This window comes from Lacerta agilis, chromosome 12, assembly GCF_009819535.1.
Source record: "Lacerta agilis isolate rLacAgi1 chromosome 12, rLacAgi1.pri, whole genome shotgun sequence".
Taxonomy (NCBI): Eukaryota; Metazoa; Chordata; class Lepidosauria; order Squamata; family Lacertidae; genus Lacerta; species Lacerta agilis.
Window position 1 is genome coordinate 10164924 of NC_046323.1, and position 27686 is coordinate 10192609.

The window sequence follows — 27686 nt, forward strand, 5'->3', positions numbered from 1 at the left end:
TCTTTGCGCTCTATAGGTAAAACTATTAACCCTAAATATGCTATACTTTTTGGTGGTGAACTAAATCACAGTGATTAATTTTATACTTTTTTGTGTGTTTATTTTAAAATCTAGTTCCCTGTGCTACTACAACAGTTGCGGATAGCTCCAAACTGGGACATGTAAGTGACAACTCACATCTGTCTGGTTATCTTCAAAAATTGGCCACAATCCTGCCTCTGCTGAGTTCATGCAGGAGAACAAACCACACACCATGCAAAGGGTCAAGGAAAGGCGTATACATTTCCTTCATTCTGTTCTCTGAATAGGATAGGCTTGCTACCAAAGCAAGGACTGCCACCAACGCTGTCATACAAGAATCTGGGCCTTTGCTCCTGCATGTGGTATTTTGTTGCTTGGAGCAGAAAAAGTATCTTCCATGAGACAATCTAGCAGTGGTAGGCTGATTGTTGATTGAGAAGAGTACTTACTGAGAAACAGTGGGTTAACAAACGAATATGTGTAGGCTGCTTTACAGCGGCCTTACTTGACAGGTTCTCTGAATCGCTCTTCCTATCTCTATTTAACTTTGTGGTAAGTTTCATGGTCCCCAACTGTAGACAGTGGCCCGATAGTTTACCTCTCTCAGCACTGTCTTTGAATACAAAAGGCAGGGTTGTGTCTGCTTTTTTGAGGTTCTTCAGAATTTTAGAAGAAGGCTGTGTATACCTCGACAGTTAGTACTTTGCAAGTGTTTACTATGAAAGACAAACTTGTAAAGGTTATTTAAAGCAAAACAGTTCAACTAATGCATGTCTAATTGAAATTAGTGAAAATTATGGCAGCAGTACTTGGTGAAATGCACTCTCTGTAATATATTATTATTATTATTATTTTATTTTATTATCAAACATTAAAAACTTCCCTATAAAGGGCTAGTTTTTCATTTCCTTGATATCTGATGGGAGGGTGTTCCGCAGGGCAGATGCGACTACCGGTACCAAGAAAGCCCTCTGCCTGGTTCCCTGAAACCTCACCTCTTGCCCTCGGAGCTGGACCTCAGTGTCCGGGCTGAAGGATGGGGGTGGAGACGCTCCTTCAGTTATCCAGGTTACTTGGAATATTTGCCATATCCACCACAGCTTTCCAAACTTTTCATGTTGGTGACACAGTTTTTAGACAGGCATCATTTCGCGACACAGTAATTCAGTTTTACTAGCAAACTGGCGGTTAAACTAACCCTTTTCCAGCCCTGGGAGAAGAGCAGGGAGCATTTGTGTGACACAGCAACACGCTAACGTGTCGCGACACACAGCATGGAAAGCTCTGATTTTAAGGAGTCAAGGATTAGTTTGACTTTATAATCTTCATTATTTAATTTTAATTGTTTAAATAACAGGAAAGGATATACTATATTTGTTCATTAAAGTACTTAAAATATTGTTAGGGCTTACATCACACACACAAGCTCTATCATGCTTGAGAGTAACAGGAATGGTGCTGTGACTGGAGGCCAGTGCTCATAGAGCCACTTTCCTGGTAACTCTCTTCCTGCCTGCACTGACTGTGCTGCATTGCAAAGTCTGTAAAAATGAAGAAAAAGAACAGGAAAAGTTAGAATTGGGACAGAGAGAAATAAAACTGGAAGTAATTCAGGAGAGGCCAAATGAAGCACTTCTTCATGCTACATGTTTGTAGAATTTACCACAAAATGTGGTGCTAGCACACAACTGGAACAGAATACATGGGGCAACTTTTGCTAGGCTGTACTATTTCAGACTGCAGGCAAAGGAATGTTTGAATGCTTCCAGATATGTTAAGAGAAACCTGCCAGCAGCTGCAGCATGAACATGCTCTTATCTCAAAGTCTGATGCTGACACAATTTTGTAATGTTATGTAACTTCATTCTTAGTGGGAAGCAATAAGGAGGGCTAGATGTAGGGTTTTGGAGGGGGGAAAAGACTCTTACCCCAAAATAATCATTCAGCTATGCCCACCTGTCAGATACAAGGGCTGTTATTTAGTGAATAATTTCTACAAAATAATTGTTGATTGAAACGCATTTATTGTTTATGTGGAAAGAGAATATTATAATATATGTTCTTGATATAATGTTCTTGAATGTGCATTGAAATTCCTATCTGCTGTACAGCCTTCTCTATTCAGTGTTCAATCTCCTTTTCTGGCTGCTTTTCTGTAATTTTATAAAACAGAGTAGGTGAACCTCAAGTGTTCTATCATAATGCCCTCTGCTGGCTACTTTTGCAAATAGCTGTATTGCGTTACTCTTCTCACCCCCACTCCACAAGTAAGATCCTTGAATATCCCCATCACCACTATGAGTGAAAAATATGTTGGACATTTTTAATGGGAAAATAGAAGCAAGGCAGATAGTTAAATGGCTCTTATGTATTCACACATGTATGCACTTAATGAAGCAGATACAGTCATACCTCGGCTTACAGTTGCTTCAGGTTGCGTGTTTTCAGGTTAAGAATGCGGCAAACCCGTAAGTGTTTACTTCTGGGTTTCACCACGCGTGCATGCGCAGAAGCGCTGCTCTGGTTGCGGACTTTTCGGGGTGCGAACAGCACCCTGGAACGGATCGTGTTCATAACCAGAGGTACTACTTTCTGTAAATTATTCCTTTTTTGTGTTAAGATGCAGGCGACAGATTTGCATAGCAAAATGTATAACTTATCTGCAGCCAGCCTTCTTGGTTAGCATTTTTCCAACATTCATTCCATTTTTCATCTGAAAGAATTAAGTGCAATTCTTAGTCTTCCCATGCTTAAAAGTTTCCCCATGCTTAAAAGTTTTTGTGGTCATTCTATCAGTTTAAAGCAATTCGGCGCTAACGAAGCTTATATTTAAGCTTAATTTAATTTAATTTAATTGTGATGACCAACTTATATTACATTTTATGTAAGTTGAGCTTTTTCATAGTTTTGCATTTTCAGATTTGTGGCTTTCATAAAGTTAATAAATGCATTTAATTACAGACGTGCCAAAGCAGCTCGAGTGATTGGTTTACTGGCATTGCATACAACTGAGCTTAAAGAGACTGTTCCTGTTATAGAGGTAATATTTCTTGCTAATACAATTATTGGAGTTTTCAAAAGCAATGTTTGGGCATTTTAATGCCTTGGTTTAACCTATGTGTTTCATAGTTTGTTCCATTAAGGCATACTGCTTCCTCTGCTCACTCTACAAACGCACCTTTGGAGGAAGTTTGCAAGGCTGCAACTTTGTCTACACTTAGCACATTTGTGATTTTAGTTTGTATTCAACTGTTTTTACTGTTGCATTTTACATTGTTATGATGTGCCCTGGGACAGATAGATAAAATCTTTATTTGCGTCAGCCACAAGCCATAGCAAAGGAATCAAATGCAATAAAATACAGATATAGCTAGATGGTTGGCTATACAAAATTTACAACCATACAAATAAAAGTCCTTGACCACAAATAAAACTTGAACGAGTGGTCTTTCTTTACTAGGCATTAAACAGATTAGTCAGGTAGTAGAGCTAATTCTAATTGCCCCAGCTAAAATCTCTGCCATGTTTGCTTCACCTGGTAATCTTGGTCTGCAAAAAGGAAGGACACTGTAGCAGTGGATGAACAACCTGGTATGGATGATAGAAGAGGGCTAATAATAGCCCTGGGACTTCATGGTGAAGGATGGGTAAATAAATCAGTAACAATAGCAATAATAATAATGATAATTTGTGAGGTTTGATCAAATTTGTTTTGTGATAAATAATAAGTTACAAATGCTGTAGAAAATCTTAGTGTTTGGGGATCTTTAATTTTGACCTTGGTTAAACCATCTGAAATTAACTTTTGAATATGAATATTATGCTTCTCTCATTTCTAAAGTTGGCAAAGGTACTGAGATACAGAACTGAACATTTTAATATTCTAAGGAAGGGATTGAAAACTCAATGAAATAATTTAGAATATTGTTTCTTTTCTAAGTTCTTCACAACTAATATCTTATAAAGGTTGATAACCACATCAACAATAAACTTGATGTCTTGGATAAAATTCATTTCTGGGATTTGTGAAAGATGTGTGCAGACAGCAGAAGAGGGGATAGAAAGAGGATGGGCCATGGGTATATGTCTCAAGGGTCTAATGTTTCTCTCATGATATTTATTCGGTAATTTTAAAGATATTCAACATTATCTGGTCAGATCAGTGTATTGTTATAGAAACCTCCACTAGAGGTCACTTGGATATTAAAATTAAATACAAGGGTGGTGAGTAGGGAATCCTATTTTTAATTTGGGGACTGAATGTACACTAGGCAGGGATGCATATTAAACAATATAATTATGTTTTTACTATTTAATACATGGTGTTCTAGTCACTCAAAAGTTTTGGTTGAAATAATTCGCCATTTCCCAAATAATGTTGTAGCATTTTACTATTGGGATTGCATTTGGCCTGTATTTAAGTGATTGGTTTTTTTATTTTTAATTAAACTGGTCTGGATTACCCCCAACTTTAGCACGTGCCTTTTAGCCACAGTGAGGTGTAGTCAATCTTACACTCCCCCCCTTCTGTGTGATTATAAGAGAGTTCTTGAATCGGCATTACTTCAAACCATTCCATATTTAGTCTAACTCCTCTGTAATAGACAAAAATAGTTCTTGTTCCAAACTGTTCTTCAATTAGTCTCTTATTATGAGTAAACAATAATTTCATATTGTCATAAGTTTTAATGTTTTTGAAAATCTTAACAGCCCAGCATTGGTTGGTTTATAAAGTATATGAGCTATGACTTTAGATCTTTTCCTTTTTCATATGAAACACAGAAACATTTTGCCATTCTTTGAAATTTTTGTGAAAATAAATGGAGGAAATTTTAATAACAGAAATAATAATATTCATTTCAAAAATAGAAATTCTACCCAGGCGGAGAATTCACATTTTTAAATAATAAAGAGTTAGATTCACTGGGTAATATACAATGCAATGGTACCTCGGGTTACGAACTTAATTTGTTCTGGAGGTTCGTTCTTAACCTGAAACTGTTCTTAACCTGAGGTACCCACTTTAGCTAATGGGGCCTCCCGCCGCTGTGCGATTTCTGTTCTCATCCTGAGGTAAAGTTCTTAACCCGAGGTACTACTTCCGGGTTAGCGCAGTTTGTAACCCGAGGTACCACTGTATTGAGAGGCGGGTATATAGGCTACAGTGATAATAAATTAGGGTTGCCATATTTTTTTAAGGAAAACCCCAAAGTAGTCATAAGAGGATGCACAGAGTTTAATATCCAGTAATCATTCTAAAGGACTCATGTCAAATTTATAAAAATATCATGGACTTGAATATAGTAGGGGAGAAGCTGGTTCTTTACATGTCTTTGACTGAACAGATATGAGCAGTGCTTTTTTTTCTTTAAAAAAATATGTTTAGGGGTACTCTCATTTTGACTCAAGAAAATCACCAGGAAAGGAAATGAAGCCGCCATCGGAGATGGTAACAACAAAACTGACCAACCACTGTGCTAGATTCCAACTCCTACTTCACACATTAAATGCTCGCTTCCGTCTGAGACTCAGGAAACACCGTGACAGGAAATGAGGCCTCCATTGGGGGTAGCAATGGAACTGACGATTCACCGTGCTAGAGAAGAAACTTAAAAAATTTAATTTTTTCAGTTTCTTCTCCCATTACATTCACAAAATGTTTAGGGGTATGCGTTCCCCTGTTTCCCCCCAGGAAAAAAGCACTGACTATGACAATCTGTGCCTGTGCAGAAAGGCATTCAGAAACTACCAGAGAAAATTTATTTTGTTGTCTTTAGCTTTTACTTTCCTTCCTGTAAAGTTGCATAGTTATGCTTTTCCCTGCTGTATCCCATTTGTGCTAATAACGTATTCATTGTTCCAGGCAGTCACCCTCTTAACGGAACTGATCAGAGAAAATTTCAGAAACAGCAAACTGAAACAGTGCCTTTTACCTACCCTTGGAGAACTGCTTTATCTTGTGGCCGACCAGGTAAATTAAACAGCTGTATAAAAATATCTTACATTTGCAGAAGTAAACAAACAAGTGATTACCTGGAAATAAATACAGATACTAGAACTCTTGGAAGTATAGCTTGTTCTTCAGTTTATAGGAGATAAGCAAAATATGCTAATTTTAAGATACAGACATTTGTGTGGGGGTTGGGTTCTGAGTCATTATGTGCTTGCATGAAATTGTATATAATCAGAGCATCTTTGCCTCCCCTCCCCCCTCCCCCATTCTACACCTTTTTGTGACACTTGGTCACTTCCAGATTCAGTGTGATGCACGTGTGTGTGGTTGCACACATATCAGACGTTATTAAAACGATCGCTTCCTGCATTTGCCTGTTTTTAAGTTTGCCTTGCATATCTCAAAAGTTTCATCTTGACGTGTTTTAAAAATAATTTTAACAGCTAGCTTTTTATAGTGATTTTCATCATCCTATAAATATGGTAAATACAAAAATAAATAGAGTTAAAAACCCACATTTTAGAGCGAACAGAGAATGTAGCCAAAATTGTACATGTCCTACTATTAAAGCACCTATAAATGGGCTTTAAAGCCCATTCTTAAAAGTAGAATTTTTGAATTGTCCTATTAAAAATGCTATATAGAAAGACTACTATTTTGACTCTTTAGGCTGTATTCCTTTGAAATGTTACAGGATTTAGTTTCTTAAAGGTTTAAATTACAGGCAACTCCCTATTTATGCGGGGAGTTATGTTCCAAGGCACTGTGTGTTTTATGTGAAATCACATATATTTGAAACACCATTGAAAAAACCTGCAAACACCCTGTTCCACCTCCACCCCATTCCCGTTCCATCCCTTTTTGTGACATTTCCAGGCCCTTTCCAGGTTCAGAATGGTGTGTGTGGTCACGCACAAATTGGACACGCCTAAAGCAGTCACTGCTTGTAGCCTCTTGAAAGAGTCTTATGCCTTTCCCTAAAATTCCCAGAAAGTTACTTCTTATCCTAAAGTGCTGGGGTATCCTTGTTACCAGTTACCAGACAGGAGGTGGGTGAAGGAGAGTGGAAATTAGTCACAGTTAATATGGCTAGACCAATTAAATTACTTTATTAAATTAATATATTCCATATATAGTACTGCTGTTGAGTCATTCAAAAGTTTTCCTTGATAGCCAGGACCCATTTGGAAGTATTTACATGGAGTCTTTAAATTAAGGTATGGATACAGATCCCTTGTGGTTTGGGTAATTTTTACATTGAACATTGTGTTCATATAATAATTAACTTACTCATTTGACTGCCCTTAAAGCACAGTGGTATGCATGTTTACTCAGAAGTAAACTCCACTGTGTTAAATGTGAGCTGGGCAGAGAAGAGACGGGGGGGGGGGAATGACTGTTTTGTAAGACAAGGACAAAGGTCTTGGGAAAAGAGAGAAGGAACCAAAAGCAGTGGATGCAGTTATCTGTGTGCAAGTGGAGTAGACTTCCTCTTTCTCTCCTCTTCCCCCTTCAACCCCAAATGTGCCACCAAAATTTATATTAAGGGTTGGTGACTCCCTCCAGAACAGATATGGGGGCACACAAGGGAAAGATATATCTCATTGCATGAGCAGAGGCCTGTTTGTATGACATTCGATTTCACTCAATTACAGTGAAGTTAAGAAGGATAACAAAATTTACTCCAGGTAACTTTCCTCATCTAGATTCTAGTACAGTACACCTAAGGCCGAATGCTAGCTAGGATGTCATAAATTATCTGTCTTAGGAAGCCATTCTCTTCCCTGTCATAAAGCTATTAAGTTTATGTCCAAATGTGGTGGTGGGTCTTAAAATATTTTTGATTTGGTATTCTTGGATACCCTCCATGTATACTTAAGTTGCCTCCCCCTTTTATTTCCTTACATTGTCGAACAAGAGGGAGTATTTATTTACAGAGCCAGATAATAGTTATCAGTAGAGATGCATGGGTTTTTAGTTCCTGATTATAATATAATTGTTTCCCCTTGGATGGCTTCAGAATGGAAGTAAAGCCTAAAGAGATGTGGTGTCTGGTTCCCCAGGGGACATATCTGTTAACTGTCATTTCTAGAAGTTCCTGTATTAGTTTTCTAGTCAGTTCCTAAGGTCACTGGCTGAGGGCATTAAGCCTGAATAAAAATGAAGCAGTCATATGAACATAAGATAACTGCATTTACATTTTGAGCATACTTCCATTATGCTCTAAAAGCTGAGAGGTTGTTCACCTCTCTAGCTTTGTTTCTGTAATTGAAATAAAATACAGTAAAATAGAAAAATAGAAAATATTTATCAAACAGTTTGGTTCATCTTTTGTCAAAGCTTTTAAGAGCATAGGAAAAATCATCTAATTATTTGTACAGTAGTTGTGTTAAAATCCATAGTCACCTTCAGACTGTCTAATCCATTATGCAAGTTATGGTCTGTAGATGATCATGAAAGTGTGCTCATTCTTAAAAAGGTATGGCTATGGCAGCTTAGATTTAAATATGTTTTAGGAAGATAATGTTTTTGGTCTGATTTTTTTTAATTTAAACCTATAGAATTACAGTTACAGCAATTCTGTTGTATTTCAGTAAAGAATAAAAGGAACCATTTTTTTCTGAAATACTTACATTAAATGGATTCTTCCATCCCATATTTGTTTATATTGTATTGTTTTATTCAGCACCATTAAGTCTCAGATTTTCCACTACCAGTGGTCTATTGAACCTGTTCCATTTTCTACACTGTCAGGGAACTGTCCCGGGCTCAGCGCAGGGTTGTGGAAGGGCTCTCGGGATGCTACAGAGAACCTCAGCGCCACCTGACCAGTAGCACCTCCTCATCCAGCAGAGGGAGCAGCGAGGTCTCCAGTGGGGAGGGGCAGGCAGCTCAGGAGCTGGAGAGCCGAGGCTCTGGAGATGTTGGAGAGACCCTGCACTCCTCTCGCTCAGCGGGCGAGGAGGGAGACACGCTATTTCCGTTGCCCCAAGTACACAGTGGGGTGAAACGAAAAGAGGGGAGGCGGAGATTTCGTATACCGAAACTCTTATGTTGGGGTCAGAACCGGAAGGGGCCACTCCCGGATTCTGCAGACGGTTGATACAGACATGAACTTTTAAGCTCTGCACTGTAAAACTACTAAAGGTTACTCATGAGCAACCATCCAAGGACCTTACATACACCATTGCAATCAGTATGTGAGCAGCTCATGCTTTTGATGAAAAGTAAACCTGGTGTGAAATTTATCATGTGACTTTGGTGTGGTTGTGCAGGAATCTAGCACCAAAGTAGGACCAAAATATTTCATTTTTGGCTTCCAGCTACATATTATAGATGTAAGTAGTTGTAAGTTGTAAGGAAGACTGCAAATTAGTTGAGACTCAGATGGAGAAAGTAAGATTTACCAAATGGAGGTGGACGCCATTCCTGATAGGAATGACTCCCCCTGCTGGACACAGGCAGAGTCTTCAACTTGAAACATCCTCTCCAGAGCAGAGGAGTCAATCCGACCCTGCCTACTGCAAGGGATGGTTGGGTCTTCATGTCTCTCTCTTTGTGTGAAGAGAAACGTTTGCTAGAGTGCTTGTTTTGTGTAGATTTTCCCTTTGTCTAGTCCTCATCCGGTTTGCTTGGTCATCTTTCTGAGTTTTTTTCACTGTGTTTTCCTGTTGGCTGCTCCCCCCAAGCTTCTTCATTTCTACTACATTCTCTTCATTTTTCTCTCCCCCACCCCCAGTTGTCTGGGGAAGGGAAGAGTGTAGGGGGCAGCTGGATTCTGACCTGACTGCCAGGGAGGCACAGGAGGAGTCCACAGAGGCAATAGGGCCAGGAGCTTGCATTTCCTGCCCTTTTTCAAAAAAGGCAGGGACATCATTTTGTTTCAACAACTCCGTGTTTCTTCAGGAGGCCCCAACAGCTCCTAGAGAGGTGATCGTTGCACCTGTTGGTCTAGTGGCTTTCATGTTCTCTGTGGTCTCTCCCTGCCTTGATTGGCTGCATTGTTGCTGCACCTTCGGGTCCCAGCACCAATTGGGAGTTGGAGCAGCGACAGCAGCATGCTCAGTCACATTGATTTCCTGCCTTTGCACTGCGTCTGCATGCAGGATGATTTCGCCTTGGCAGGACAGCCTGTCTCCTCCCAACGGAGGACGCCTATACATTTGGAGATCCCAGGCAAAGTGGCCTTTGGTGATTCTCCAGGTTATTCAACAGAACAGGCGGAGGTGAGTATGAGGCCTTCCTTAGTTCAGCAAATTTCCCAAGATTGCCTTCAGGGACAAAGGGGTTTATCTCTTCAGAGATTGATGATTCCCTCGGGGGGGGGGGGTCACTCGGACCAGCTTTCTTCGTCACCATAAGAGTAAATGCAAGCACAAGCGGTCCACATGCAGGCATAGGGAAAAGAGGGGGTATTCACCAGATAAAGCTGGATGCTCCCCCTCTTTCCCCTCACACCCGGGGTCCTAGGAGCCCTTTCTGGATGGCCTTCCCTTGCCACCAAAACAGGCTAAGACATCTGTTCCTCCCACTCAGGCAGCAGTTCCACAGGAGATGTCACTCCTACTTGCACTCCTAATCCCTCCAAGCCTCAGGGTGCCACTGGGGCTTAGTGGGTGACCTCTAGGGAACTGTCTGAATTGGGGTCTTCCCAGTGCAACCCAGATAAGAAAGAGGGGGAGTTCTCAGAAGAGGAAGTGATTGAGGTTAAGAACCAACCTAGGGTGTTCTCTGCTAAGGTTTTTATGCCTTTATTAAATATTAAAAAGGTTTGTTGGGTGATACAATTGCCAAAGGAAGAGACAGCCCCCACTGAATCTCTTGGAAGTAACCAAAGCTTTTCATGCAGCAATGGCTAAGCCTGCCTTTGTTCCCTTCCCCAAGGCCTTTGAGGAACCTTGGAATGCAGAATGGAGAACCTCAAATAGACCTTAGGCTCCTTGCAAACAGGGAAAGAAACATTATATTGTATCTTTCTAGATAAGTTTATGAATTGCCTCAAAGGTCCAGTGATTGATTTCAGAATTCATAGTTAATGAAGCTCTCACAACTGTCTTTTTTCTTTCTGTTGTTGTAGAACCCTTTAGAACTCTGATCTCCCTTGCATAGTCTTTGCAAACCGAAAAAGAGATACAAGTAATTGCCTTGGGGTAGGGCAGCGGGAAATATTAAAATACTAACCTGTCTATTCAGATGCTCAAAGTTAAAAAATATATTAAAATGGTCCAGGAGCTTCTTCTGTCTACATGTGACTCATCTGAAAATGGATATTATACCATTGATTTAAAAGGCTGGCAGAACTGTTGTTAATTTGTGGCTAAAGTTAACATATTTAGCAAAACCATTTTCTAATGTGTATGCAATGACATAAGAGGCATCATTAAAAAACAGACAGGTTCATAGAGAATGTGTGCGTATAAAATTGTATTTTTTCCAATAAAGATTTAACATAATTTATACTGTTCACTTCATTTCTGGCCCTTCCACATCATTTACAGGAAGGGAAAAAGGAGCACCCCAGAGAATGCTGGGCCCTTCCTTCAGCTGCTTACACTGTGCTAATGAGGTGCCTTCGGGAAGGGGTAAGTTTCTTTTGTTGTTCTCAATAGAATTTCTCCATTGTAATAACCCTTTAGGCATTGTGTGAGGATTGTAGCCTGCAGCACTGCAGTGCCTTATCAACCAAGGATTGCTCATGAATTTAAATAATCATAAGACCATGACCCACAGAAGAAGAAAGTGCAAGGGGGGGAGTGTTCTCCGATATGCTTAGCATTTATAAATTATCTTTTGATTTTGGAAATAAAATTAGCTGGTTAATTTTAAGTGACAGTATTTTTTAAAGGAAAGCTTTGACAACAAATACAATTTCTTAGTTTTATACTTGGCAAGTTTTCTTCTTTTACCTGTTTTTCTAGACATTAGTTAATCTGCTTTTTATGTTCTCAGTTGTCATATCCTTAGAATGGCATTTTGGGTTGGGTTCAGCTAATTTTGGTTTGCTGTTTTGTGTGTTTGGTTTGGGGATAATTTCCTTAATTGATAACATATATAAAATAATTTATATAATTTATTTTCATGAGGCCAGCTGGCATTACTAATGCCCATGGCAAATGTGAAGGAGTGAAATGCTTATATGAAGGAAAAACATCAAGCAAAAGATATTTCTTCTTCTTCTTTGGCGATCATTCATAGCCGAATAAGATTGTCTTCCATGAACACAGTCTTAACAGTGAGTCCGTAAGTGACTGTGAAGGCCAATTCAGGATGCACATGTCCTTCCACAGTGAGGACATAGGTTTTTGGATGGGAGTTGATCATGGTGAGGGTTTGCGAAGTGTGCCTTCCTCTTAGCACAATTCTCCCTTTCGTCCTGAGTTGGGCATCTTCAAAGTCCATGGCACCTTTGGTAAAGGCTGTTCTCCAATTGGAGCTCTCGCAGGCCAGTGTTTCCCAATTGTCGGTGTTTATACTACATTTTTAAAGATTTGCCTTGAGAGAGTCTTTAAACTTATTTATCATTTACATATTTGTATGAATGAAAGATAATTTCCAGATACATTAGATTATTCTGAATATCTGAATGGATTCTTAAAATAGAAATCCAAAAGTAGAATTCCTCTGGAGTCTATCATGGGCCCAGTTACTGTTAGAATGCCTTTTATTTCAAGGCTTTGGTGAAATAAGCAATAAAATTGAATCATTGGTTAGACATTAGAAATAATCTAAAGATATATAACCGGGAAAAGGAGGCTTGACTTGAACGTCACTGTGAAAAGGCTAACCTTTTCTGGCTCGATGGCCACATTAAGGATTTGCCACCTTTCTGAGAGTTGCATACCAGCCAGAGCCCATTTCATATGTGAATACTCTCATATCAACACACTTCTATTCATGTGCATGCACACATTCAGCAGAAGGATGGGCAGACATTCAGCTTCCATCTACACACACAGCAGAAGAAAGGAACAGACAGGATCTTATACACACAGGCACAGAATGTGTGTGGGGAAACAGACTCAGCAAACACACAAACGTTCAACAGCATTTGTGCTCTTTAGGGCAGGACTAGTGTACTAGGGTCTCCTGTTGTTCCAGCACTTCACTGGAGAAAAGAAACATAGGCCCTTTGTACCTTTGAAAAAAGGCCCCAGTCTCTCTCTAGTGGCACCGTTGTTAGGTATTGAACAGGGAAACAGAAATAAATTAATTTTTCCTAAACTTCTCTAAGAGCTTTTAGGAATGGCCCTATGCCATGGTGAGTCCCATTGATCTCAGCAGGGCTTACTTCTGAGTAGATCTGAGTTGGATTGTACTGTAAAATGGTGAATGTGCAGCACAGTGACAAACGAGATTTTTAAATGATGACTATGGGGGGACATGATAGACATTTATGAAATGATGTCTACCATGGTGAAACTGATTAGAAAACATTTCCTCCCCCTAGTCAAAGTCGTTCAGTGAAACTGATTGACGATAGCTTCAGAAGAGACAAAAAATGAACTGTACAAAATGATGAAGCCATCTTGCAACTGGAACTTCTCTGGAAGTATCTGTCTGGTCACTGTCAGAAATAGAGTTATAGGGTAGATGGAACTACCGGTATGTCTGGTCCATTGGTGTTTTTTTTCTTCTGTTCCTATGGAGGGCAGTTTGTCAGTTGTTGTGAACAATTAGGTGTTGCCATGCCATTCCCTACAACATTTTAGTTTCTTAGTTTTCATGAGAAGCAGGTGGTCTGTTTTTTTCCAGGGCTCTACAGTATTAGGTAAAGGTAAAATATGTGATTGTTTTGAACATTTTAACTTCTGCTTAACTAATAGGTGTTTAATATCTCCTGAATTTGATTATTAGTATTGAGTAACAAGAATCTGATTAAAAAGTATGTTTAGTCGGTGTTTATGAACTATACAGGACAGACTAAAGGTTTGAGGAAAGCTATATAATCATTTCTTACAGATTCATTTTTGTCAAGCAGGGTAGCTTATATACTCATGTTATGACAAAAGGAACTCTTCAGTATAAGAGACCAAATATTAGTTTAGGTCAGTCTTCCTTTCCAGAAACTAATTAAGCAGAAAATGGCACAATCTTCCTGCTTATACACTGTTTGATAATAGATCCCAGAGGGGCTTAAGAGAGCCTATCTCAGGTGGCAGCAAATTGAATTACGGTAGTCTGACAGCCTCATTGAGTTCATGGAATGCAGTGACAATCCATGACCCTTTTCCAGCCAAGATGCTATGGTTATCTGGTCCAGGGCATGCTTCATCTTGTCTTTGGCTGCCATATGCAAACAAAAGAGAACCTTAAGGGATACATTTGAATGTACATAACCTAAATTACTGTCTTATGTTGCTGGAGATACATTACTTATAGTAACAATTGCTATCTGTTAATTTTTTTACTTTGGTTTTGATCTATTTTGAAAGTAGTTTTAATTTGTGTTGAATTAAAGCAAAATTGGAACCCCAAGTGATTTAATTATTACACTTTAAATAAAGATTCATAATATTAAACACTTTGTCGCCGTTGTCGTCATCGTCCCCCATTTTTATTGGTGGTTATTGTTTCTCAACAATACAGTAATACTGGGAATGGATCACAGCAATTTGTAGTGCTGTGTCATATATTTAAAATAAATACAGTCAGAACAAAATTAAAAGGGGAAGCAGGTTTATAAAATAAATTATTTCATTAAAAATATATCTTCCTTCCTCTGCTTTCCCATGAATAGTTCTAAGACTCCAGTGCCAAAGAGACACTTCCTTCATCCATTTGTGTCCTTTTTGTTGGAATCTATGAGGCAAAGAAATGACAAAATGATCCTAGGACAGTTGTCACAATTGTATGGGAAAGCAATGCTAAAATGTCCGCTTTACCCACTTGTTTTAGGATAATCTATTCCATCTTGTTGAAATGTGGACGTCTTTGTTAGGAACTGGTGTAGTAAACTAGAGTTGATGGGTCATTAACAGTTGATAAGTGGGAGTCATTTTACTGTAGAAATTACATGTGAAGCCAAGTGGTTTGAATCTGCCCTTATGGAAAAATAGAAATAAATTATTATCCAGAGGTGTGGAAAATCATGCCCTAGGGATTTCCTACATGCAGTCCTTCCCTGTATCAATCAGCAGTTGCTATACTGTAGTTTGAATTTAATTTTTACTTAGTGATAGTTAATTTTTTAAAAAATTCTCTCTTTCTAGGAAGAACGAGTTGTGAACCATATGGCAGCAAAGATTGTTGAAAATGTATGCTCCACCTTCTCTTCTTATGCTCAGGGATTTATTACTGGAGAAATTGGACCAATATTGTGGTATCTTTTTACACATTCAACCATAGATTCTTTGAGAATAACTGCTGTTTCGGTAAGCAGATTTTGTTCTTTAAAAATAAAGGTGTACATCATTCCTAATTTTTATGCTTCATTTCTTCTCATTTTTTAAACTAGGATAGTTTGGAAATATATTCTTTATACTAAGGCAAAACTACCTTTAGATGCAACTCATACTCATTTTGAAGAAAATGGGTGGTTATTTAGTTGACTCAACAACAACAAAAAATTCTTCCAAGCTGTCTCTCATCTTCCTTATGGTTGAATTATACATAGTAGGGCATATTACTATTATCTTGGCATTTGGCTTTTTGCTCTACTATTCCTAATTTCAAAATGAATTCCTGCTTTGCAGGGGGTTGGACTAGATGACCCTTTTGGTCCCTTCCAACTCTACAAGTCTGGGATTCTGTGTAATTGTTTTTATTTTAAATCAAAGTCACACTTTTGCTGAGGTCTTGACTTGATTTCCCAGGAACTTCTCCTGCTCAACTTAAAAGATCTAAGATCTGATTGTCATTTTTTTCCTTTCCTCTACCCCCAGCCCCCTGAGATGAAACTTATTGATTAAAATTAGTTTGTAGAAAAGTCGAACTTCCTTAATGTAAATAGCATAATCCTGGTTCTGTTCATCAAGCTCTTTAGCCTATATTCTTTATAATATATTTGATTCCTTGCTTTTATAGCAAAGATTTCTTAACCTATCAGAAGCTAAAGTACAGTTTAGAAGTAGAGTTCAAGATACAGAACTGCAAAATCATTTTGATATGATTAGAAATCCTCAGGTTTCACCTTTGTTCTCCCGCATTAAGCAACATTATTTTGAAAAACAGCCTGCAGGCTTGGGCACAGAGGTAGGGTACTCATTTTTTTTAATAGACCTGTGTTTTCAGACAAATGTCATATGTATGCAACAACAGGTAGAAGGGAATGTTCCCTACTGAACTTTGCAGGACAGTGATGAAGAACTGCTCCATCATTTGTTGAAGCATCAACTGTGTGATAAACATCTCAAGGTCCTTCTAGGTTCTCTTCTCAAACACGGTTTTCAACATTGTGCCACTTGTAAAATGGAAGTGTAGCTCAAGGTATATATTTTGTTGGTTTGGTCCAACTTGTGCATTTTTGTTCGTGCTGTTTCTATGGCATGGCTTATTGTAAATAGCAACTAAAATGAAGTCAAATTTGAGGTTTTATTTTCTACGCTTTTTCAAAGTAATTTGTTTTTATTAAAATATGCTAAAAGTAAAAATGAGTTACTTCTGATGTTTCCCCGTTTACTTTATTGCATCTGGGTAGCTAAATAAAAACTTTACATTTTCAATATGCATTTTAGAATTACAAAGTTGAAAATCTCATTTTAATTGTATTTGAACAGAAAATTAGGGGAATTATCACTGGAATTATCCTTGTTCTTAATGCAGTAAGAAAAGTTAAGGTACCACATTTTCAGGTCAAACTGAATATGCTGTATGCTTATTTGAAACCTCCTTATAAGCTAATGCCATTTTCTGCATTTAGGCTACAGTGTTTTGTATAATACTGTTTTCCCATAGGGCTTGCATTGTATTTTTCTATTCCCCCCCCCCCCATTTTTTAAAATTAAGTTATGACATTTTTATGTGGTATTATGAGAAGTTTCCCCTGATAGCTTTGACAAGTTTACTTGGAGAAAGTAGACACTGTTTTCCTAGAGCAATGTTTATATTAAAAGAATCATGCTGGTGGTGTTATTATTTCTTAAATCAATAATAAAAACATATTTAGGAAAGTTTTTATGCCAGAAGTACTAGGTATGTAGCCTGTGGGTTGAATAGCAAATATCACTGCCCTCTGCAGTCTGATCTGTCATGGTTGATAATCCAGAACTATGTCACAGCATTTTCTGTTTGCTTTGCAGTGTAACCTGCCTCAGGTATGTGTCACAGACATACCTTCTAACAAGACTGAATCTTTCATCATCTTGCTAGTGTCAAAATCCAAAATTATTCTATTAAATTTTAGAATCATTATTACAAGATGGATTGTTATGATTTGCCTCTAAATAAGTAGCATATGTTTGCCCTTGTTAGTCAAAAACTGTTTGAACCTATAATCCTTTAAATCTCTTAAATAGCTACCCCTATGCAAGCATAAAGCTACTGAAATGTGGGCTAATTAAGTCTTAAAGGGAAGCTCATGGTTTGTCAGCTCACTAAAAATATAATAGTCTTCTACATGTACGTATGTGCAGTTGGGGAGCTGTCAGTAGATCCAAGTGGGTGGCCTTATGCAAAATATTAATGTAGAAATGGTCTGTGGTTTACTATTATTTCGTATTATTTTTGTTACTGTTGAACTTCACTAAGTTTCCAAAAGAAATACAATCTCATACAAACTTGAATCTAAAATAGGATCCCAAACAATGTTGCCAAGATTTCAGATGGAACTCCTCTACCAACCCTCTCAATTCTGACTGGGAACCACCACAGCATTTTACAGTGGCCTCTGTTTCACCATACAAGGTTTTCTTCTTAAAATTGAATAGGCATACTGTATATGCCTATGTCCAATATGGAAGAGTAACGAGAGCTCACTCGGTCGTGGGGATTCAAACCACCGACCTTCCGATCGGCAAACCCAAGAGGCTCAGTGGTTTAGACCACAGTGCCCCAGCTCCTGCCAACCTAGCAGTTCGAAAGCACACCAGTGTAAGTAGATAAATAGATACTGCTGTGATGGGAAGGCAAACAGCGTTTCTGTGTGTTCTGGTTTCCGTCACTGTTCCATTGCGCCAGAAGCGGTTTAGTCCTGCTGGCCACATGACCCAGAAAGCTGTCTGTGGACAAACACCGGCTCCCTTGGCCTGAAAGCAAGATGAGCACCGCAACCCCCTGGGTCGCCTTTGACTGGACTTAACTGTCAAGGGGTCCTTTATCTTTTACCTTACCAATATGGAACCTTATTTAAAGGACAGGTATAAGCAACACAGAGCAAGTAACAGATATAAACAACTAAGGGACGCTTAAGTAATCAAAGAAAGGAGACTTTTCCCATTGCTTTGCTGGAACAAGGCTTAATTATATCCAGCCTGATTTCTTTTAAACCAGGGTTTCTGGCACTACAGGATGAAGAGGAGCAGAACCCAATGCCAGGAACTGCCATTGTCAAAGAAATAGAAGACAGTTATGTTGCGCCAGCGCCAGAAGAGGAAAAAACGTAAACAGATAGCAGAATTCCTCCCAAAAAGACCAGAGGCAATTGTACTTCATCCAGCAGAGCTTTACTTGCTACTGAAAGCAAATGAGCATAATGGTCACAAACCCAGTACATTCAGGATTGGCACAGTCCATAAAACTCCAGTTGCAGTACTTACAATAACTTAGAATAAGTCTAAACCTTAGCACTAAGCATACTATGTACGGAACACCACACCAAAAGGAAGAGAGATAGAAAGAAAAAGTAAAACTCAGGCTCCTTCTGGGCTATATTTATAGTCAGCATGACCTTAATTGGAAGAGATAAGAGAACCAGATCAAGCCAGCTGTACACTCAGCTTCTCTGAAGGTATAATCCAAACAATCATGAAGCTTCTTTCATACGGAGAAACTTCCAGAAACCTCTTGGATGAATTAGAATAGGAAAGATCTCTACACATCAGATCAATACTTTCTGTACTAAGAAATTTTTTGTTTTGTATTTCAATACACTATTTAACATGTTAAAATTAAACATAGATTTTTGAAGAAAGCAAAATGCCAAGTTAAGAAACAGTGTTGTTTCTCTACTGAAACCTTGGAGCTGCTTTGAGGGTTCTTAAGACTATAAATTAGCATATAAGTTTAATTAAAAGAAAAAAACTATTGCTACAAAGTATGTATTTACATTTATTAAACTGAAAACATTCAACAGAGTTTTTTGTTTTATACAGGCGTTATGCAAAATTACTCGTCACTCACCTAGTGTTTTCCAGAGTGTGATTGAAAAGGTGGGATTACCAGCAGTGATACATTCACTTGCAACTGGAATATGCAAAGTTCAACAGCACATGATGACTATGTTCTCTGCTATGTTGTCATGTGGAATCCATTTGCAAAGGCTGGTTCAGGAAAAGGTTTGTTTTAAACATTTTCTTGTGTTGCAAATATTTTTCATAAACTTTTATTGGCTGTTACTATGTGCTGCACTAGATTTTAAAGACATCTCTATAAACCGTCTATAAATTTTACAGTAGCCAGTTCATATTTTAGTTTTAAATAAACAGGCATAGGTGACTTTTCCATTAAAGTGATCTTCAAAAAATTATCATACAAGAAAAACAAAAAATCATAAAATAGTAGCACTGCAAACATAAACAGCAGGGGTCAAAACAAAGTAAGAGAGGTGTGTTTTGCTTGCCTCCTCCCTGCCCTAGATGCCTAGTGATGTGTGGGGTATATATCTGTTTTTCACCACCCTTGGGAATGTTTCTCTATGGAAGCAAATAAATTACGAGAGGGAATAAAAACAAAATAAGTTTTCCTGCATATGATATTATTAGATATGCAGGGGGGGGCTAGCACAGCTAAGGAACTGTGATCAGTATCCACACTCTACCTTGTAGTCAGTCTCATAAGCAGATAGGCAGGTATGTGGCTTCAGAAACCCCTTATTGGAGGGCAACAAGAAAGGTGTTCTCATCATAGGAAAGTTGCTGTGGTTATTTAAAAAAAAAGATTGATTCAGGAAGGTCTATCTTAGCCATTGAACTGTTTGATTTCCCCTCCACACACTTTGCACTGGTATCACGATTCATGCAGTTGTGTTGTGTTTGTGTTTCTGTAGTTCTGCTCCAGGGTAGAAGGTATACTCAGTAATGTAAAACAAAAAAAGCACTGGTGAAATTGACAGGGATTTCTTCCTTGTCTAGAGAAGTCCAGGGAAGCCTACTGAAACCTTAACTAGTATTGCCAGGTTTGAAGGACTGCATGTTAGCTGCCATTGTCATCTTACTAAAGTTATTGAAATGTTGCTTGTGTGATACTGCTGTGCACCACTGTGTAGGTCTGCATGGCTGCCTAGAAAGAGAAACGAAGTTCCAGCCATATGTATTTTCCACTTGTGAGGCTCCAGCAGCACTCACTTTGCTATTCTTAGACCATTTTTATGATTGAAACGTTAAAAGAACTTCTATGCTTTCCTAAAGTTTGCTCACTCCCCACTTAACTGTTTTGGGAGCGGTTTTCTCCCTTTGAGGGGCTAAATTTTTAGGACTTGCATAGGTCTGCATGCATACCTTGTGGTTGCCTCTAACATGTAGCATCCTCCCTCTTTCTCTAAGCTCCCATTTTGCCTCAATTCCTGCCCCCCCCCCACTCCCCCTTTTGCTTCTTGGCATCAGCCTCTTCACTGCTTTTGCCTCCAGAAGAAAGTGCCTTTCGCTGCTATTCATAAGCTTTTCAGCAGCTCTTCCTGGAGGATTGATGGCTAATGGATTCTCCAAATCAGTTTGGAAGGGTTTGCTAGGAAGAGGGGACAATTGGCCATGTCCTGAGCTCCAGAGCACATTGTTGGGCTTTTTTCCACACTGCTTACCCCTTCCACTTTCTGCACAAATAAATACCTGCCTCCCCCCCCCCCCAGTTTTGCTGTTGGGAACCTCACCTTCTCCTTTCCTTTCCTTTCCTTTCCTAAATAACATACTTTCCCCAAGCCTGGGTGCTAATGTTCTACCTACATAAATATCAGCATACACCCTGAACTTCACTAATAGAAGGAATAATAACTGAAATAAGCAGAATACAAAATAATGAGGCACAGAAGTTGACATGATTTCTTTGCCAAGTCCCAAGAGGTAGAACTAATCTGTATTTGAATTGCTGCTGAAATTCAATAAATTCAATGAGCTGTAGTATGCCTATCAATAATGGCCACAAGGAAAAAAACAATGAGAAATGTATGAAGACAACTACTTCAGCATGGTCCTTCCCAGGCACCTAAAAGAAAAAAATGAGTGCAACAATTGCAACTAAAGTTGTACTGCGATTACACTATCCTTAAAAGGACCTTAGGCCAGTTTGTAAGTGAAATATCTTACGCAGATTTTTTTTTTAGTAAACTGGACTCTTCTTAACCATACAAAAAACCCCACAGTTATCAGTCCATAAAAACGGTTTTAATCTTTGTAATTATTTGATTAGATGTTGGTAAATGGTTTTTTGTTTTTGTTTTTGAGTAGCTTTGTTTCTTTATTTTAGAAAATATTTATTTTGGGACTTTATTATAGTTCTTCAGTAATAAAGAATAGTTTACTCTTCATACAAACTTTGGCCTAAAGTGGGTGGTTTGGGGGGAATTTAAAAAGTTGAGGGAAACTATACTTATACTCTTAATTCTAGCATTTGAAAATCTCACTATTATAAAGATCTCAAGAGTAATGGAGTACAAGAGATTTCAGGGTAATTGCTTACTGAGATAATAGAAGTTTCCAATGCAAAATACCACTGTGTATCATTGGCATAATTAGTATATATTTATTTGAAATCTACCACTTTGTAGTTTGGTGCGGGGCAGGAAATCTGAATAATGGCCATAATTTTCTTTCTACTTTGTATACATTGTAAATATGCAGATCATAAAATATACTTTGAGGTTTGTTTGGACACAGTTGTTGGGTCTTCAGTTAGTCAGGTGACAGGAAGGACGGCATGATTCACTCAGGCTTCCTGTTTCTATGCTTGGTCTGTGTGATTTCACACATCCCACATTCTCTGACCATGTTTGTGGCGAGGCACATGCAGAAACTGCATGGCACAGACACGCCACATTCTTACCTTATGAAGGTACTTCTACCCAGTTTTTCACAATGAACCTGTCAGGCTGCCAGAAAAGCCCCTCTGTCTGTTGTCTGATACTGTAAGCAGAACCAGGCACAGTGCTTGCAGTAATTAACTTTATTGCTCAGTAATGAAGGAGTCAGCACACAGCGCATCCATCAGATAAGCACGTCAGTTGCAGGAGCTAAAGTTCTGTCCTCTCCCTCCCTTATTTATACCTCCTTCCTTGCATTTTTTCACTGTGTCTCAGCTTTTCTTAATTATTCTAGCCTTTTCTTGACCCTTCTTTCCTGAATCAAGACTGTGTTGCAGAGCAGGAGCCCCAGCCCCTGCTCCTTCTTTATCAGCACCTGTGGCTATCTCAAGACTCTCCCCTTCACTCTGTTGATGATTCCTCCCTGTGCCACCAGTCTGAACCTGGTTCAAAGTCCCCTTTGACTTTGACCTCACGTGCCTCCTGAACTGCCACCACTCTTCCTCGTCCAGCATGTGCCTGAAAGAATCCCTCAGTCCCCCAGCCCATTCATCAGGATCTCCCAATTATTGAATCATCAGTGGGGAGAGGGATCTGTGTGCTGATGTGGACAGAAGGAAGATAAGTCAGTTTTTGCCTGTCCCCACCCCTGCTTCCATGGGAGGGTATAATTTTAGAATTTTAATTAAATAAATCCCTTCAGAGTCATTATAGAACATCTTTGTTGTTGTTCAGTCGTTCAGTCGTGTCCGACTCTTCGTGACCCCATGGACCAGAGCACGCCAGGCACGCCTATCCTTCACCGCCTCCCGCAGTTTGGCCAAACTCATGTTAGTAGCTTCGAGAATACTGTCGAAGAACATCTAGTTTAGTGTATTACAAATTGGAGGCAAGAGACCAAGTCTCTTCCTGTGCTTTGGAATTTCTACCTATAGTTCAGACTGCAAAAAGTCATTTGTAGAACGTATTAAAATACCACCCAATTTTATTTTTTAAACAACAGATTTATTGATATAATTACCAGCCCCTTTTCCTCCTGTATTGTTGCTATATGTTATAGTTTGAGAGTTCCAATGACCTCTGTGTTACATTAAAGATAATGACAAGTCTGTGGCCTGCTGTTTAATTGTTTAATTCACCTGCCAGCCTAACAATCCAAAGTCACATGGGATTGCTAAGGATTTTCTTTGATTTGTCACTATTGTCTGCTTATGGGATCTTTGGGGATGTGAATTTTGAAAAATGCAATTTACAAAACAAATTCATTTTTTAAAAAAGTAATTCATCCCTTTATCGTCCGAGAGAACACTGCCAATAAAGTTTTTTTTATTTTTTATCTTACAACACATTTGCAAAAAATCAGTATCTTCAGTTCTATAAATTAAAGAGTTGCCAACTTGGTCTGCTAAACTGTCCTTAATATTAATGGTGGAATTGCACCTTTTAATTTGTGCATTCATTTGCTATGTTCACCCTTGTGTCTATTCACTACATTGCATTTGGTAGAAGATAAATTTGCTATTATCTGTTAGTATTTGGAAGATTGTGTATGCAGATGCCGGGAAAGACACAACTTCATGGAAAGTGTTTGCATTACAGTTTGTGATGTCACAAAAACAAGTGTGGAAAACAATTTAAAGGGAAATAATAGTCTCCTACCTGTGGGTTGTGGCACGTGGCAGGCATGTGCAGGCTAAAACTGGTGATGTCTATAAGGTGGACCACTGCAGGGCAGGCATCTGCAGATACCATGGAGGAGACTGAATGACCATACTTGAGCCCCACCCCCAAAATAATGGCAAACTGATACTGGCTAACAAACAGCAGAACTTTTATCTCATGATTTCCTTCTGTAGTTTTGACTTGTGAAAAAATACCATTAGTAATGCATTGTTTTAAATTAAAATGATAGGGAGAGGGGAAGAGTCAAGTTATATGTATTCTTCTCATAGAAACTGTGTATCTCTCTCTCCCCCCCCCCACCCAACTTTCCAACCAGGACCTTGTGACTACAGTTATTCGAATGTTTGAAAGTCCTTCTGCCTCCATTCGAGCAAAAGCTTTTTTAGTCTTGTTACAAGTTTTAATTAATAATAAAGAGATGCTTCTTCTGAGCTGCCAAGCAAGGTAAAGTGATGCTCTAAGCTATTATAGAACCGAAAGGTGTGTGCAGTTAAAATTTTAGTCTGGGAATTGTATCATGTTTCTATCAACAAACTTGTTACCTGTCCTAAAGGAAAATAATGAGAGGACAGGGAGGACATCCTGGGGCACTGGCCGTTTTGACGAGCACCCATAATCCAAACTTCTCCTCCGACCTCTTTAGTTCAGTAGTCCACAGGATGTTTCAGGCACTCCTGGAGATGAAAAACAGGTGAACAGGAAGGAACTGAAGTGGCACTTCCATCATCTGCTCTGACAGAGACCCCCAATGCTCCGCACCTTCTCCTCCTGCTTAACGACCTCTGATGTTGCGCCCTTTGGGAAAGTGGGGAGGAACAGAAACTAGCAATCAACAGCAACCCTTCTCTGCTGGCCTTTGACCAAAGGTTCCCCCATCTCAGAGCAGGTAGCTCACCTTCATGGATTCAGTCCTTTGAACACTTCCATCTCCCCAAGAGGCTCCCAAGGCTACTCATCCTCTGCAGTTGATAACAGACCTAACTGAAAAGAAGCTTACTCTTCTGGTGACATCAGAGAATTCTAGAAGACATTCACCCTTTCCATAGCATTATAGATGCACGGTTCCCACAGACAAGTTTCTTGGCAAGACAAGGGCCTTTGCTGGCCATTGAGTGTCCTCCTCAGCATCCCCAAAGAAGGAGCTGGGTTGCAAGAGCTGCAGCTAATGGGGGGGGGGCTGTCCTCCCTACTCCCATCTCACCTGGCTGCTATGTAGGAAAGCAAGACCCAGAGAGAATTGTGGGAAACCCCGACACAAGCTTGCTCTGTGCCAGAGCCAAAGCTGCGACTAATGGAGAAGCAAGATCTGTTCGGGTGTTGATGCTGTGAGCCCCTCTGTCCTACACTCCGGTTGTGTATGTTCAGGCGCTTGAGGGCCCTGTTCAGCTGCCAGCAGAGGAACAGGGTGGCCCCGCTGCAAGTCCGGGAGGCGCCCATGGTGTTAGATGTGCCACGGGTTTTCTTCCATCCAGCAATACCGCTGGAGCCGGAGCAAGATTTCTTGCTCCAGGTGATACAGAGTTGCCACACAGTTGCCCTGTGAGGCCTCCACACCCTTCAGGTGTCCAAGCACCGGACAGTGGAGGCCATTCTGGTTCTGAAGGGTCAGTTCCACCGCCTGCTGGAGGGTCTCTTTACGGAGGCCCCCCAATGCTGCCACCCTCCTCCAGCTACTCAATGATTTCAAAAGCTTCACCGTTAAAGAAAGCGGGGAGACCAGAAACCTGGCTGCCAGCAGCATCTCTGCACTGCTGTCCTTTGCCCAAAGCTTTCCCCAGTTCACAATGACAGTAGTTCGGCTGGAGTTGGCCTACCTGTGGCCCGATCGAAGAGAAGGCAGATATGATGATCCCACAGGGAGCCTTACTAAGAGAGGCCACGATCCCACAATTCTCCATGATGTCCTTTTGCAGAGCTCTCTGGTCAGGATCCAGCAACGCCCACTCCTCGTCCGTTAAATGAACAGCGACATCTTCAAAGCACACTGGACCCTAAAAGAAAAAGGGAAATGTCCTCCTCTGAGACAGCATCAGTATGATCTGCTACACAATGCTCTCTTGTTTCCTTCCTGTAAATTGCGGTGGTGTTTCAATAGGATTGCTTTGCTGCAAAAAAAAAAAAAACCCCAAAAAAGCAACCACCACAAACTTGTTATCTTCCAGTGCTGAAGGCATGGTTACTTATCTGGGGATTACAAGGCAGAACTATGAAATTACTATTACCGAGTAAGCATCCTCTGATTGATCATAAACAAAGGAGAAACCTTTATAGACATGGGAAAGACTGCCAAGCTACTCTGAGCAAGTCAGAAATTGAGCTATGAAGTGTTTGATCTCTTGCATGGCCCGAGAAAATTCGAAGCTCTAATCCAAGCCCCATTTTGCATCTCACTACCTGATATTTGACAATTGAAAACTTAATACAGTTACTGGCAGCTTATTGGTCTGGGCAGGGGGAGCTGCAATATTGAATCTCCTGGCAGCACCGTCACTGCTGCTTACCGGTAGGAACAAGGTAGCAATGGTGTCAGGGTTATGAGGCAAAAACAGCAGACCCAGTTTGGTGCCCATACAGCCTAACTCTCATCACTGCCTTGCCTCTTCCCTTGCTAGTAAGTGGCAGCACTCAGTGGCAGAGCTTCATGCTCTGGCACCGGGGGGCATGGTGCACCGCCCTCAGGGGCATGGCACCCAGCGCGGGGGGAGCTGCGATGGCACCCCACCGGGATCGTGGGGCTGGGGGAGGTGCCCTCCCCCCGCTCCCTCTTCCTCTGCCAGTGGCAGCAGTGCTGCTCTCTGGGGGCTATTGTTGCAGCTCCACCCTGCCATGCAAACCACTTTGAACATACAGTGGTGCCTCGCTAGATGAAAAACTCGCTAGACGAAGGCATTCGTCTTGCGGAAGGCTGCCCCGCTAGACGAAAAAGTCAATGGGGCTGTCTCGCAAGACGAAAAATTTTCGTCTTTTTTTTTTTTCGTTTAGCGGAGCGCGGCTGTCATTGCCGCTTCGCTAGACGAAAAAACCGCTAGACAGAAATTTTCGCAGAACGAATTATTTTCGTCTAGCGGGGCACCACTGTACAAAGAAATGTTGCTTCATTTCTTTGTTCTTTTCTTACTATATACATGCCTACATCATACGTGTAGCGAAAGAATTTTCAAATGTGAAGCATTCAAAAAAACATAGTAAAATTTAAAATATATATTCTCTTTGCTATGCATTCTGTTTCACCATTGCCTAAGGGTCTATTGAAGTGATTCTCTTCCTGAATGAATAGCAGTCACAGTGGAGGTTTTTTTTTTAGATGCTAAGGGATTGCTCACCCAATTAAAGCCTGTAAGATTTAGTATTACTTTCTGTGGAATGAAGAAATTATAAATTAACTTGTTAAAGAAGGACTTTTATTCCTCTTCAGTCTAAAATAAAATGTGAAAACAAGGTGATACAATTACATGCAATGAAGGTTCACTTATGTAGAATAGATTTTAAGAGCTTATATGCTATGCTGCAATCCTATACCCACTCTCATGGCAGCCTTCACCAACCCACTGCCCTCTATATGTTTTGGGTAACAATTCCCATCAGCAGCAGCCAACATGGCCAAAACATCTGGAGGGCTCCAGAAAGGGGTATGCTGCCTTATGGAAATTCTTGTAGCAGTCTTTGGAGAGAAGTATCATTGCTTTGTTATATAATATGAATTTCTATGTGTGTAGATTGGTGATGTACATTGAAAGAGACAGCAGAAAGGCCATGCCAGGAAAAGAGCAGCAAAGCAGCAATGAATACCTGTCAAAATGCCTGGATCTTCTCATCTATCACATTGTGCAGGAACTGCCACAAATTCTAGGTAAATTCTGCTGCCTCGCTATAAAAGGAGGTAGAGGTGCCTTTTGCTCTTTTCTTGTGAAGCACTGTAGAGGA

The 27686-nt window shown here is 39.8% G+C and overlaps 1 protein-coding gene across 1 annotated transcript in view; it reads left to right on the plus strand.

Annotated features, from left to right (window-relative positions):
- ULK4 (unc-51 like kinase 4) overlaps positions 1-27686 on the plus strand; it is a 154839-nt gene that overhangs the window by 15509 nt on the left and 111644 nt on the right. Inside the window, exons 16-23 of the mRNA XM_033165153.1 lie at positions 115-161; positions 2983-3061; positions 5885-5992; positions 11473-11556; positions 15184-15345; positions 19222-19404; positions 24079-24206; positions 27479-27612. Coding sequence (XP_033021044.1) covers positions 115-161; positions 2983-3061; positions 5885-5992; positions 11473-11556; positions 15184-15345; positions 19222-19404; positions 24079-24206; positions 27479-27612 — 925 coding nt within the window. The remainder of the gene's footprint in view (positions 1-114; positions 162-2982; positions 3062-5884; positions 5993-11472; positions 11557-15183; positions 15346-19221; positions 19405-24078; positions 24207-27478; positions 27613-27686) is intronic.